Source organism: Mauremys mutica, chromosome 16, assembly GCF_020497125.1.
Source record: "Mauremys mutica isolate MM-2020 ecotype Southern chromosome 16, ASM2049712v1, whole genome shotgun sequence".
NCBI lineage: Eukaryota > Metazoa > Chordata > Testudines > Geoemydidae > Mauremys > Mauremys mutica.
Genome location: NC_059087.1, coordinates 30,783,177 through 30,798,050, shown reverse-complemented (window position 1 = coordinate 30,798,050; position 14,874 = coordinate 30,783,177). Strand labels below are relative to the sequence as shown.

At 59.8% G+C, this 14,874-nt stretch overlaps 1 protein-coding gene across 7 annotated transcripts in view; it reads right to left on the bottom strand.

The window, feature by feature from the left end:
• The window catches only part of EMID1 (EMI domain containing 1), a 127,783-nt gene that overhangs the window by 44,752 nt on the left and 68,157 nt on the right, over window positions 1-14,874 (bottom strand). For all 7 annotated transcript variants that reach the window (XM_044990266.1, XM_044990270.1, XM_044990271.1 and 4 more), the window contains one exon: window positions 125-211. In XM_044990266.1, the coding sequence (XP_044846201.1) occupies window positions 125-211 (87 nt within the window). The remainder of the gene's footprint in view (window positions 1-124; window positions 212-14,874) is intronic.

Here is a 14,874-nt window from a genome sequence, read left to right as displayed (position 1 = left end):
TGCCCCTGAGACAGGCCGGAGCAGGGGCCAGGGCAGTACGGGTTTGAGGGGAGGAGAGACGCAGGGTTTCTAGCACAGCACAATCTCCAGCCAAAGGAAGGTGACACCTTCCCTCCAGACCCACCTGAGTAGGATGCTGCTCGGAGGGGGAGCCTGTGCAGGGGGGCACTGGGACGGCCGGCTTCCTGCGGGGCGACGTAGCTGATGGTCTCTGCAAAGGAAACGGATGGCATTAGTCACTCAGTGGACTGGCTCATAGGGTCTGTGGTCTCCATGCTGCCCCCCGGGCTGGAACCCCAACCCCCAAGGAGGCTGCCCAGGAGAAACTGACCCCTAGTCCCTGTCTTGGGGGCTCTCGGGACCTCTCAGCTCTGGTATTGCCCCCGTGAAGGGAGCTGAGCTCAGTGGGGCAGATGCTTCTTCCCACTCCTCTCCTGCTGCTCCCAGGGGGTACAAGGCCCTTCCAGGGGCTGGCTCCTGAGGGAGTCAGTAACATTCAATAACATTGAGGGAGACAAACTGGTGGAGGTCCAGGATCGGACACACCCAGCCAGGGCCAACCATGTCTACTGCAGCACTGCAAAGGACTGAGGGCCCCGGCTGCAAGCCTGGGTGCAGAGACCAATTCATGGGAATGCAGGGCCCACGCTGGAGGGGTGGGAGAGTGGGGGCAGAGGAGAGCATGTTGACCTGTGCCCACCTCGGGGACCCTCCTTGTTTCCTTGGGTCTGGGTCACACCCGACAAGCCTGGACAGTTGAGTGGGGATGCTGCTGGGCCGGCGTGGGGACCAGCCTGGGTCTCCCACAGGCCGGCACACAGAATTAATTGCTAGCCCCGAGCTGGCTGGCTGCTTTGCCACAAGCCCCCTGCAGGCTGGTGCTGCCTGACCCCCACCCCCGGCACTGCAGAGTCCCTGCGCATGGCCCCTCTCCCCACACAAAGCAGAAGGGGCGACAGGCACAGCTGGCCAGGGCAAGGGCAAGACCTGCTGCTGCTGGGGTGGGGGAGCAAAGGAGGATGGGCCAGCCTGGGCCTGGCCATGGAGGCAAACAATCTGCTCCGAAGGTGCCAGGTCTGGTTCAGGTGCTAGCTCTCTGTGCTTCCCCCAGGGACTCCCCCAGAGCCAGCCGGGCACTGAGAAGCTTCTTGCTAGGCCCTGCAAGGAGCTAACCGGAGTGCAAGGGGTTAACAACTCCCCTCCCCACACAGTAGGGTGACCAGATGTCCCGATACAATTGGCACTGTCCCGGTATTTAACCCTTTGTCAATGAACCATCGGGATGCCATTTGTCCCGATAGTCAGGTAGGGAGGCGAGTGAGAGGGAGGAGCCAACTCCGTGGCGGGGCTGGAGCACCCACAGGGAAAAATTGCAGCCAAGCTCCCCCCTCTTCGCCTCCTTCTCCCTCCCCCCCCAGTGCGCCACAACCCCGCTCCTCCTGCTCCCTCCCAGCGCTTCCCGCCGCCTAACAGCTGTTTGGTGGCGCTTAGCGCTTTCCGGGAGGGAGGGGGAGGAGCGGGGACGCAGCGCGCTCAGGGGAGGAGGTGTAGAAGAGGCAGGGGAGGGGTGGGGACTTGGGGGAAGGGGGTGGAACGGGGGTGGTGCAGGGGCGGGAAGAGGCAGGGGTGGGCGAGCACCCACCCTACGGGGGGAAGTCGGCACCGTGGGGGAGTGGTGGGCTGGGGGGAGTGAGGAGGCGAGCGGTGAGTGAGCGAGCGGCGGCGGGTGGGCCGAGGGGAGTGAGGAGGCGAGCGGTGAGCGAGCGAGCGGCGGCGGGTGGGCCGAGGGGAGTGAGGAGGCGAGCGGTGAGTGAGCGAGCGGCGGCGGGTGGGCCGAGGGGAGTGAGGAGGCAGGAGGTGAGCGAGCGAGCGGCGGCGGGTGGGCCGAGGGGAGTGAGGAGGCAGGCGGTGGTGGGGGACTGAGGAGGGACACAGCAAGCCAGAGGTGGGCCTGGGGGTGAGGAGGCGAGCGGTGAGCGAGCGAGCGGCGGCGGGTGGGCCGAGGGGAGTGAGGAGGCGAGCGGTGAGTGAGCGGGTGGCGGCGGGTGGGCCGTGGGGAGTGAGGAGGCGAGCGGTGAGCGAGCGAGCGGCAGCGGGTGGGCCGAGGGGAGTGAGGAGGCGAGCGGTGAGTGAGCGGGTGGCGGCGGGTGGGCCTGGGGGTGAGGAGGCGAGCGGTGAGCGAGCGAGCGGCGGCGGGTGGGCCGAGGGGAGTGAGGAGGCGAGCGGTGAGTGAGCGGGTGGCGGCGGGTGGGCCGGGGGGAGTGAGGAGGCGAGCGGTGAGTGAGCGAGCGGCGGCGGGTGGGCCGGGGGGAGTGAGGAGGCGAGCGGTGAGTGAGCGAGCGGCGGCGGGTGGGCCGAGGGGAGTGAGGAGGCGAGCGGTGAGTGAGCGGGTGGCGGCGGGTGGGCCGGGGGGAGTGAGGAGGCGAGCGGTGAGTGAGCGGGTGGCGGCGGGTGGGCCGAGGGGAGTGAGGAGGCGAGCGGTGAGTGAGCGGGTGGCGGCGGGTGGGCCGGGGGGAGTGAGGAGGCGAGCGGTGAGTGAGCGAGCGGCGGCGGGTGGGCCGGGGGGAGTGAGGAGGCAGGCGGTGGGTGGGGGACTGAGGAGGGACACAGCAAGCCAGAGGTGGGCCTGGGGGTGAGGAGGGGAGGGGGCGAGACCTGGGGCAGAGCCTGGGAGGAGCGGGGGTGGACTGTGAGCGGGGCTGACGGCAGCCCAACGTGTGCCGATATTGGAGTGTTGTGACCCCTCAGGTCTCCCAGTCTGTCCAGGAGCCGCCTCTTCCGCTCCACCTCCCGGTCTAATGAGGAAGCCCCTGCCCCCAACGTCCCTCCTCGCTGGGGTGTGTAGGCAGGTATGGCCCCTGGCTTACAGCTGTCCAGCCAAGGAGACCCAGGTGAATCGGGGGGGGAGGGGGGGGAAAGCCGGTGCCTTTCGATCTCTCCCCCAAACTAAGCAATCTGCTCTAACGTTCCCCTCTGTCTCCAGGCTCACAGCTCAGTTCCCCAGTCCCTGCCCCACAGGGCTGGGGCTAGAAGGGAGGGGTGCCCCAAACTCAACCCACAGGCCTTCTGGGATGCGGAAGGAAACAAGGACAACGCACACTTTCCCTGGGCAGTGGGGACAGCATTCCAAGCTCCCAGTAGCTCAGACAGGGGATGGACGCTGGCTGTTGGGAACAGCCGGAGAACCGCAGCGGGGAGAGGGGGCAGACGAACCCCTCTCTGTCCTGATGGCCACTCGATAAGGCCCAAGTCAACATCTGAACTCAGACCCCAGCGCAGGATCGGGCACTGACCATGCAGGGTGGCCTCACCCGCGGTCCTCTGCCTTGGAAAATGGGAGCCAGCTACGTTTGTCAGGGCCCTCTCTCTGCTGCTCCCCATCTCGGGCACCCGGGGTCACAGTCACGTTCCCTTCCCGAGCAGGGAGATGGAGGGGGTTGGGGTAAGCAGATGGCTTTCTGCAGTGGCGGAGGAGGAGCTAAGAAGGGTTGCTTCATCCCTCCATTTGGGGTCAATGTCCTTGGGGCCCCCAGGAACCAGCAATGAATTCCCATTCCCAGAACTGCCTTTCTTGGAAGGCCGGCACTGAACGTTGGGCCACGCTCCCAGCTAGAAAATCCCTGTTGGAATGAATCGGAAGATGTTATAGACGAACACTAGGGGGTGTGAGGGGCAATAGCTAGGGCCAGCAATGGGGCTGAACTAGCACCAGAAACGGTGAAATTGTGACAGCCTATGTGCATGACCCTCTGAGCTACACTGCAATTCTGCACTGCTTTCCACCCCTCCATACACTGCCCCTTTGCACTGCATTACACCTGTGCGCTGCACTGCACCTCCAACCTACTCTGCAACTCTCCATGTAGTGCATCTCTGTACTATACTGCAATTAGTCACTGCTTTCTACCTAGCCATGCACTGCATCCTGCACTGCACCTGAAAGCTACACTGCAACTCTTCAGCGAACCTCTGCACTGCATTACACCACTGCATTGCACTAGCTCGTGGCACTGCACTACACCTCTGAATGGACTGTGCCTCCAAACTACACTGCACCGTTCCATGCATTCCACCTCCGGGTCACACTGCCTCTCTTTGCATCACAGCCTCACTTTGACCCAACAGTAGTGTATGAGCACCCTGCATTGTGCACATGCCTCAGCTTTGCACCTCAGTGCCATATGTGCTACTCTGCACCATGTGCTGTGGAACTCCCTGCTGCAGGAGGCCATTGAGACAAAACCAGTTGCTGGATTTGCAAAGGGCTGAGTGACATTATGACTGTTGTAATAACTCTGGTCGCTCTGCAAGCTGAGGGTGATCAAACCTCATGTTTCAGGATGTCTGATGAATGCCAGGAAGTGCCCCTTCCAAGTACAGCTCCAGGCACCAGCAGGGAAAAGTCTGCTGGTAGGGCCCTTGTTTCCATTGTACACTGACATATGCCCAGATCCAAGATGAAATCTGCTCCCAGATCAATGTGCACCCTGCAGTTGGCACTGGAGAAGGGCACAGCAGGCAACAGGAGGTGTCAGTCAGTGGAGGGGGAAACAACACGGTGGGAATCAGGGGAGGGACAGTGCAGTGGACACTTGTGGGTGTGAGCATTAGGGGGCAGAGAACATCTGAAGGGGCAGGAAGACATGGGCATCAGGGTTGGCAGTGGAACAATGAGGAGGGCATCTGGGGGGCAGGCCACAGTCTGGCAGGAATGGTGGATGGGACATGTGCAGCACCCAGTGGGGATGGCCCGGGGGAAAGGGCATTGGCGAATGGGGGAGCGTGGTGTGGTGGGCAGCATACGCAAGGCATAGTGAGCAGACACTGGGGGGCACGGCTGGAGTGTCCCACATTGCATTGCGTGGGGCTGCCCTACAGGCAGTATGTGCAGCCAGGCGGGTGGGATTAGTCCTGAGGCCACGTGACAGGAGCACTGCTGAGTTCGCCCCACACTCAGGCACAAGTCCTGGTCCTGCCTCCCCTTAGTGCATTTGGAGGAGCTGGGAGTTTGCATTTGCAGAAAGAGGCCAAACGTTTGCAAACACCTTTCGAGCACGGATGTTTGATTTGCTTTGGGATCAGGACCTGCTGTCCCCAGATCCTGCACTGGCGCTGCTGGGGTAGGCAGAGACCATGAGAGTGAGTTAGCATGGGATTCACCTGGGGGACTCACTGCTGCAGCCTAGTAGCCTAATGAACGGGCTGCTGTGTGCGAGCCCTGCCCTCTACTGGCTGCAATGAGAACTGCTCCCCATGTTGGCAGGCGCTCGGCTGGTCAGCGTTAATCTGATCCAAGGTGAACTCCAGTGAGGGTTTTCAGATCAGTGGCTCCACTGATCACTCCTCTGACTCCGCGAGGAGCACTGCAGATTTCCCCTAGTGTCACTGCAAATGGGCTCTGGCCCTGTTTGGCTCTGGGCAGGGGGCAGTGGAGGAGCGAGGGTAGCTCAGGCACCGAGGGGGGTATAGTTACTTGAGAAAAACAAAGCTGAATTCCCCCCCCCCGGAGATCAGAGCTGAGCTCACATCCCAGAGCCAGGCTCCATCTGGGACCAGCTGGAGGAAGTGACCCCAACTGAGACATACACAGAGACACAAAGGATTTCCTGAGCCACACACATCCTCTGGGAGCACTCGCGGGTGGGGGGGATGTCAGGTTGGACCCACAGTGAAAGGGTCCCGCCTCTTCCTGGTCCCCGTGCATCCCAGCTCCCAGGTATCACCCAGCAGAGCTTGCAGGCCAGGTCCCCACTAGGCAGAGGGTCTTCCTAGGTTTGGGGACTCAGTCACATGTGAGAAACAGCCCCCAGCAGAGGGCTCCTGCCTCCCCTTTAGCTCTGAGCTCCATGGCGAACGTGATGGACAGGCCCCACTGGCTACCGAGGCTTTGTTCTTCTCCAGCTCCTTCCCTTCCCAGGTGCTTCACCCACACCAGTGAGTTTAACTTCACAGTGTCCCTGCAAGACACAGACAATGCCCCACGATGCAGAGATGGGGGAACCGAGGCACTGGCTCTGACATGCCCCAGGTGTCACAGCGAGTCAACAGCAGTGCTGGGGACAGAAGCCAAGAGGCCTTTCTCCCTGTTCTAACCACCAGACAACACTACCTCACAGAGCCAGAGCCAGAACCCAGAGCCCTGACTCTCTAGCCCCTGCTCTTGCTAGTATCCCACATTTCCCACCCAGAGTCAGGAGGAGAACCCAGGAGTCCTGGGTCCCAGAGCCTTGCTCTGGCCATTAAACCTCCCAACTTCCCACGCTACAATAACAGAAACAAAAATAAAAACTACTCACCAGTTTTTAAAAAGCAATTGCAGTGCCCATGCAAATGGCACCAGCTTCACAGCCTAGACTGAAAACCTCTGTTTAACCCCCGAGTCGGTACAGCATGGGCAGCAACTGGGCAAGCGCCCCACACGCCTTGCCCCCGCCCCGATAGCACCCCCTGTGTGGCTGAGTCTCCATACCCCAATCAGCCCTTGGCGTCTCTCCTTGTCAACAAGGGGGTCAGTTCCCAGCCGTGCTGGTATTTTGGGTTGTGGTGCAAGGCTTGTGATATTGGTGTATGTCTGCAAGCCCCAGCTCCCGGACTCCTGGGATGGGGAGAATCCCAGCTTTCATTTTCTGAAATAAAGGGAACATTCTAGCCCTGCTGGTTATGCAGAAAACATGATCCCTAAAGGCTCACAAACCAGAAGGCACCTATGCAGAACCCAGACCTAAAGTCTCATGATTTTTAACCCACTCTCACAGTTTTGGGAGCTGGACCCAGACTGGTGATTGTTGAACATCTGTGGCTGGCAAAACTGCACTTGTCTATTGAGGCTGGACTGAGTCCTTGCTCAGATCCATCACATGTTATTAACTCAACTCAGCCCCGAGCCCTGGAGGGGAAAGCCCGTATCCCACTTTCCTGGAGCAGCCCATGGCATCTGTTCAGGCACACACAGGCAGCCTTTCTCCTGTGACGCGGACAGAGAGGTGCCCCTGGCTGCGGGATGGCCTGACAGCAGCCTGAGCGCTATGTAACCTGTGGTTTAACCCCATCCTGTGTGTCGAGTTAATGTCAAAGAGCCCAGCTGCGATTCTCTCCGAACCTCAGCACTGATCGTGCCACTGCTACCCAGCAGGTCATGCCCTGCACCCCATCTCTAGGACGCACGGTGTTGCCTCAATGGGAAAGAACTGCTGACACTACAAGCCAAAATCCACCACCACGCTCATCAACAAGGGCAACAAGACACAGGCCCTGCCACCCCTCCCTCCTCGCCAGCCCCCCGCTCCCATCTTGCTGCACCCGGAGCTCCAAGCCCTAGACGGACATGCCGACCAGGGCTGGGCTCAGAGCCCTGCACAGACACACAGGGCTGGGAATTAACTTGGTTGCTCCCAGCCAAGGAAGGATCCCTCGGGAGGCTCAGATGGGTACATCAGGTAACAGTGTTGGGAGGGGGCACGGAGGCTCTGGGGCTTGGTGGTACAAAGCGCTAATTGCTCCTTTGTGGGTCTTAGTTCAAATCCTGGTCTCCTCACAGGTGGAGGAGAGTTTGGGGTCTCAGTCTTGGGGACTGGAACTCAGGCCACCTGGTTTTTATTCCTAGCTCTGCCATGGACCCACTGGGTGTCACTCGGCAAGACCCTTCCTCGCTCTGTGCCTCAGTTTCCCCATCTGACCTCCTCTGTAGGGTGCTTTGAGACCTACTGAGGGACAGAGCTAGGTACAAAAGCCAGGTGTCCTGATAGCTGAACTGGGCTCCTTCTCCTCCACACGCCATCCCCAGGTGGGTGGGGACGGAGGGATCAGTGGGGAGAAGTCAGCTGGCAGTGGCCCTGGGCCAGAACAGCATGCGGCTTTGCTGCCTCAGTTCCTGGCCTGGTGAGGGGACAGTCCTGCTGTGGTTAGTAAACTACACGGCTGGGACGCAGAATGCAACGGATGGCAGCAGGAACAATAATACTGCGACCTTCCACTGCTCTGCCAGGGGCTGCCGAGGCCCTGCAGACATTAACTACGCCACCCTTCCAATGGGCAGCTCAGGATCAGCTGGATCCCACTTTGCAGATGGGGAAACTGAGGCACAGAGGGATTACAGCCAACACATTAGACTGTGGCCACAGATTGTGACTAGTGCCGTTTTTGGATGCCCAACACGAAGACACCTTGAGGCCTATTTTCAGAGGTGCTGAGCACCTGCAGCTCCCCCTGATTTGACTAGAGCTGCAGGTGCTAAGCACCTCTAAAAATCAGAGTCAAGCTCCTTCATATTGGCCACCACCACTGATTGGCAACTTCTGGCCTCGGAGCCACGCCCAAGGTCACACATAAGAACATAAGACATAAGTACCGTTATATAAGGCACTGGTGAGACCTCATCTGGAATACTGTGTGCAGTTCTGGGCTCCCATGTTTAAGAAGGATGAATTCAAACTGGAACAGGTACAGAGATGGGCTACTGGGATGATCCGAGGAATGGAAAACCTGTCTTATGACAGGAGACTCAAAGAGCTCGGCTTGTTTAGCCTAACCAAAAGAAGGCTGAGGGGGGATATGATGGCTCTCTATAAATATATCAGAGGGATTAATATTAGGGAGGGAGAGGAATTATTTAAGCTTAGTACCAATGTGGACACAAGAACAAATGGATATAAATTGGACACTAGGAAGTTTAGACTTGAAATTAGACGAAGGTTTCTAACCATTAGAGGAGTGAAGTTCTGGAACAGCCTTCCAAGGGGAGTAGTGGGGGCAAAAGACATATCTGGCTTCAAGACTAAGCTTGATAAGTTTATGGAGGGGATGGTATGATGGGATAGCCTAATTTTGGCAATTAATTTGGCAATTGATCTTTGATTACCAGCAGGAAGTATGCCCAGTGGTCTGTGATGGGATGTTAGATGGGTTGGGATTTGAGTTACTACAGAGAATTCTTTCCTGGGTGCTGGCTGGTGCGTCTTGCCCACATGCTCAGGATTTAGCTGATCGCCATATTTGGGGTCGGGAAGGAATTTTCCTCCAGGGCAGATTGGCAGAGGCCCTGGAGATTTTTCGCCCTCCTCTGCAGCATGGGGCACGGGTCACTTGCTGGAGGATTCTCTGCACCTTGAAGTCTTCAAACCACAATTTGAGGACTTCAGTAACTCAGACATAGGTTAGGGGTTTGTTACAGGAGTGGGTGGGTGAGATTCTGTGGCCTGCATTGTGCAGGAGGTCAGACTAGATGATCATAATGGTCCCTTCTGACCTTAAAGTCTATGAGTCTATGAGTCTATAAAAACGGCCATACTGGGTCAGACCAAAGGTCCATCTATCCCAGTATCCTGTCCTCTGACAGTGGCCAATGCCAGGTGCCCCAGAGGGAATGAACAGAACAGGAAATCATCAAGTGATCTATCCCCTGTCGCCCATTCCCAGCTTCTGGAAAACAGAGGCTGGGGACACCACCCCTGCCCATCCTGGCTAATAGCCACTGATGGCCCTATCCTCCATGAACTTATCTAGTTCTTTCTTGAACCCTGTTATATAGTCTTGGCCTTCACAACATCCTCTGGAAAGGAGTTCCACAGGTTGACTGTGCGTTGTGAGAAAAAAGACTTCCTTTTGTTAGTTTTAAGCCTGCTGCCTATTAAGTGGCACATCAGTTCAGTGATAGAGCTGGCCTAGAACGCAGGAGTCCTGGCTCCCTGCCCTCATCTCTAACCCCTCCCCTGCAGATCCCTGCCTTACCTAAAGGGTTAATATTAACCAGTACCATTGGGGGGTCCCCAGTCCCCCAGATGTGAGCAGCTGCTGCACCCCTAAAAAAATTAATTGTAGAATATCAGGGTTGAAAGGGACCTAATCCACCCACCTGCTCAAGGCAGGACCAAGCCCCAGACAGATTTTTGTCCCAGATCTCTAAGTGGCCCCCTCAAGGATTGAACTCACAACCCTGGGTTTAGCAGGCCAATCCTCAAACCACTGAGCTACCCCTCCCCTGGCAGCAAAATGATGGGTGGTTTCAGGCTGAAAGCTACTCTGCAATCTCACTTTGCCTGCCCTAAGCCCTGGTGTTCCAGGAACTGCCGCAGCAGCCGTCTCAGAGGCCATGCAGAGAACTCACGCCTCTGTCCCCCACCCCGTGGAAGCTGTTGCTTCACTGAGACTGGCTCTGGGTTCAGATCCTGAAGCAGTGGGGGGAGCAAAGCCAGCTCTGCTCTCCGGGGAGCTATTTCCAAGTGGGGGAAGGGGCATTCTTGCATCCGGACAAGGCTGCAAACTGCGGTAGAGCACAGGCGTGATGTGAGCCCAGCCAGGAGAGGCTGGTCATTCCCACCCTCCTCCCGTCTGTAGAAACTGACCCACACACTCTCCTTTCAAACCAAGGAATGGCAGCTTCCTGCAGCCCCCAGCCTGGCCCCCAAGCTGCATGCCCCATTGCCTGTCCCTCCCCCCCAGGCAGGGGCAGAGGCACACAAGTTAGGAAAGCTGGCACGGGCCCTGGTACGAGTGCCCTAGATGGGGGAGGGTCTCTGACTGTACAGCAGAGTGTCAGGCTTCCCAGAACTCCAGGATCATGGGAGAGAGAGAGGTGGGGAGAGTGGGCGAGATGGAAACTGATGGGGGCTGGGGAGAGAGAGGGTAGAAAGATGATACTCTGCTGAGGCTCCTTCTTTCTGTCTATCTGTCTCCCCCCACCCATCTCTCTGTCATCCCACACTCCTCTCTGGTATTTGAGTGCTGGGGGGGAGGGACTGCAGCTGGGTCCAACCGGCCTCTCTGTGGGGGTGCTATGGAGTCCCTGGAGTCCCAAGAAGGAAAGAGGCAGGTGAATCCCCCCCTGGAGCTAACGGCGGTGCTCCTCACTCCTGCTCCTGTCTGCCCCAAGGATGGGAGGGGGGTCCAGGCCTCCTAGGGTTGCCAACTTTATAACTGCAGAACACCCTTGCCCCGCCCCTGCCCTGAGGCCACACCCCTGCACCGCCCCTTCTCTGAGGCCCCGCCCTCACTCACTCCATCCCCCCTCTCTCCATGGCTCATGCTCCCCCACTCTCACTCACTCATTTTCACTAGGCTGGGACAGGGAGTTGGGGTGCAGGGTGCGGGCTCCAGCCGGTGGCGCTTACCTCCGGCTGCTCACTGAAGCAGCTGGCATGTCCGTCTCCTAGGCAGAGGGGCAGGGGGCTTTGTGCGCTACCCCCGCAGCTCCCATTGGCCGTGGTTCCAGGACAATGGGAGCTATGGAGCCAGCGCTCTGGGCCACCCCTCCACTGGAGGGACATTCTGGCTGCTTCCTGGGAGCTGCGCAGAGTGGGGCAGGGAGCCTGCCAGCCCTGCTGTGCTGCCAACCGGACTTTTAACGGGCATTTTCGACTGGGCATTCGGGTCAGAAACCAGACACATGGGAAGCCTAAGCCTCACTCCCCCTTCGCCTGCACTGACGTGGCAACAGCCTTGGCTGGGGAATGAAGGCCAAAGCCAGGTCTCAGCCAGTATGTATGTCCCTCAGCCCCGGCCCCGGCCCATGGAGGGGAGGGGTGAGGCCTGAGCAGGAAGGGAAGCTGCAGGCTGAGCCAATTAGGTTCTAACCGCCCCCTTCCACTGCTGGGTCCCAGGCTGCCTGTTGAAGGTGCTGGTGGGGTTCTCAGCAAGGCCCTGCCATCCCTCACTAGCATACCGGCCCTGGCCTGCTGTCCCCCAGCTGTAGGGCTTGTGTCCCCTGCTGAGCTCCGCGCACCGGCCCGCTCCTTTGAAAGGCCATTGGGGCTGGCACAAAGGGCTCTGAGCCCTAAGAGGTGCCCTGCTGCCTCCAGACTCCCCTTCCTCCCAACTGCTCTACGTGTACAACAGCTCTGAATTCCAGCATCCAAGGGGTTAAAAATCCCCCCTGCCCCTGTAGCCCGGAGCAGGTAGAGTTGGGTGGTGCCCCAGGACTCAACTTCCTGTTCACTACTTGCCACCTGGCTGGGGAGGGGGTGAGCAGGGAGCTGGAAGGAGGCACTGACACCACCTTTCCTCTCCCCCTACTCTGGGGTCCTCAGGTCAGGGCATCTCCTCCCCTCCCCGAGGTTCCCAGGGCTGGACACACATGCAGCTGTGCTGCCCCCCAGGGTGATCCACCCCAGCCCCGGAAGCAATTCACAAGCGCAGTGTAAATATTTGCAGACAGTGAAGGGAAGGGGCAGCGCCGGGTGGGGCTGTTTTGTTCAGAGCCAGTGCTGGAAAAAGACAATAGAGGAGCAGAGCCAAGGTCCCTGGCCCTAGGTGGTCCCAGCTGTCCAGGCCCTTTGCAGGTCTCCACAGGGTGGAGGAGGTCTGAGCTAGCTCCATGGCCTGCCACAGCTACATTGGCAACGTGGTTTCCGTTTACAGCTGAATTTTAATCGTCTCTAAAATCCATATGCATCACCAACTCGGCTTGAAAACTGGCATGCCAGGCCATGGGCCAGGGCGGAGTCTGCAGTGCAAATCTGAGGTCCTTGGGTGACAGGGTTCCTGAGATACAGCCCCCCATTTGTCCCATTTTAATTATTTTTTTCCACAGCCTGGGCTACCTCGTAATAGAGAGATCCTCTCTGGACACCTCCCTTCCCACTGGACACTGCGCAGACCCCATCTCCCCTCCCACTGGACCAGGGCCGGCGCAACCCATTAGGCGACCTAGGTGGTTGCCTAGGGCGCTAACATCTGGGGGGCGGTGACCGCGGCGGCCGGATCTTCGGCCACCCCAGTCGTCATCCGTATTTTGGGGGCGGGACCTTCCGCCGCCTCTGTCGGGGGCAGTATTTCGGGGGCGGGACCTTCCACTGCCTATGGTGCCAAAAAAGCTGGCGGCGCTCCTGCATTGGACACTGCACCGGGAGCGGGGGGGAGGGGACCACAGGTGCCCGAACCGTGGCCCCATCCCCCCTGTGCTGCCCCTGAGGCCCTGCCCCTTCTCCCCAAGCCCCCGTGCCACCCATTCCCCCAAGGCCCTGCTTCCACACTGCCTCTTCCCCCCAAGACCCCGCCCTGCTTACTCCTCTCCACCCCCCGTCACTTGCCGTTACGGCTGGTAAAAAGTGGGAGGGCCCTGGCCCCCTGGACCACCTGTTCCAGCACCTCTACACTGCACTGACCCCACTGCACAGACTCCACCTTCACTCCCACTGATGCTGCCCAGACCCCCATCTCCTCTCCTATTGGTCACTGCACAGACCACACCTCCCCTCTCATTGGGCATTACACAGATTCCACCTTTGCTCCCATTGGACACTGGCCAGACCAAACCTGGTCATTGCCCAGACCCCTCCCAAACACGCTCCCCTTGGCACAGGGGACCTGTGGCTGCCACTAGAGTGCCCACTGCCACTCTGACCCTGCACATCCATGGCCTGGGCCTCGATGTCCTTTGGCTCCCGGCTGGGGCTCCAGAGTGGCTCCAGCCCTCGTTGGCAGGCCGGGATTTGACAAGCTGGGAGTCTGAGCACTCTGAGCCCCAGGGGCGGCTCCAGGCACCGGCGCAGCAAGCGCGTGCCTGGGGCGGCAAGCCGGAGGGGGGGTGCCGGTTGTCGTGAGGGTGGCAGTCGGGGGGCCTTCGGTGGCGTTTCTGCTGGAGGTCCACCAGTCCCACGGCGTCAGCAGCAATTCGGCGGCGGCTATGCTGAAGGCACGGGACTGGCAGATCACCCGCAGAACCGTCACCGAATCCGCGTTACCAGCGGACCTCCCGCAGAAACGCCACCGAAGGCTCCCTGACTGCCGTGCTTGGGGCAGCAAAAAACACAGAGCCATCCCTGCTGAGCACGCCCCTTTGGAGCCAGCCCTGCCTCTCCTGAAATCCATGGCTAGGCTCCCCCGTGGCTCGCAGTGTACTGCACAGCAGGGGCTCTGGCCTGCAACACAAGCCGGGTCCTGTTAGAGATGTGCAGGGGGTGGGGGGAGCTCATGTCTCCTACCTTGGGAGGAGGGAGCGAGGAAGGAGGCTCCCTCCTGCTCCCTCTCTCCCCGCCCAAATTAAGACCAGCTGAATAAATAAATCCTGCCCTGACTAGTCCCTCCGGAGCCTCTAGCCATGGGTGGCAAGTTTGTAGAAATTTTGGTGGTGCCCAGAACCTGCCCCACAACTCCGCCCCCACCAGCCTAAGGCTCTGGGAGGGGACTTGAGGGGGGAGGTCTGGGGTGCCGATCCTGGGCTGGGGAATAGGGTGCAGGAAGGGTGCAGGGTGCAGGCTTTGGGATGGAGTTTGGGTGCTGGGTGCAGGCTCCGGTCTGGGGCAGGGGGTGGGGGCATAGGAGGGGTGAGGGTGAGGGAGGGAGTTTGGGGGTGGGAAGGGGTGTGTGGGAAGGGGGAGGGGGTGCACCCTGTGGGAAGGAGTTTGGGGATAGGAGGGAGTGCAGGGTTGAGGGCTGTGGGGCTGAGGATGAGGGGTTCATGATGCAGGAGGGGGCTCAGGGCTGGGGCTGAGGATTAGGGTGCGGGGGGATGAGGGCTCTGGCTGGGGCTGAGGATTAGGGTGCGGGGGGATGAGGGCTCAGGGCTGGGGCTGAGGATTAGGGTGCGGGGGGATGAGGGCTCTGGCTGGGGCTGAGGATTAGGGTGCGGGGGGATGAGGGCTCTGGCTGGGGCTGAGGATTAGGGTGCGGGGGGGTGAGGGCTCAGGGCTGGGGCTGAGGATTAGGGTGCTGGGGGATGAAAGCTCTGGCTGGGAATGAGGGTTTGGGGCGTTGGAGAGGCTCAGGGCAGAAGGGCAGGGGAAGGGCAGCCTGCCCTGCCATTAGTGGAGGCAGGCACTAGGACCCTGGGGCAGCAGACAGCAGTTCTGCTGGAAGCCGCTCTACTCCGGGGCAGCTCCAGCAGGCAGGGGAGAGGTGCGCGCTGCTTTTTTGTCAGGCAGGGACACGGCGCGGGGGGGA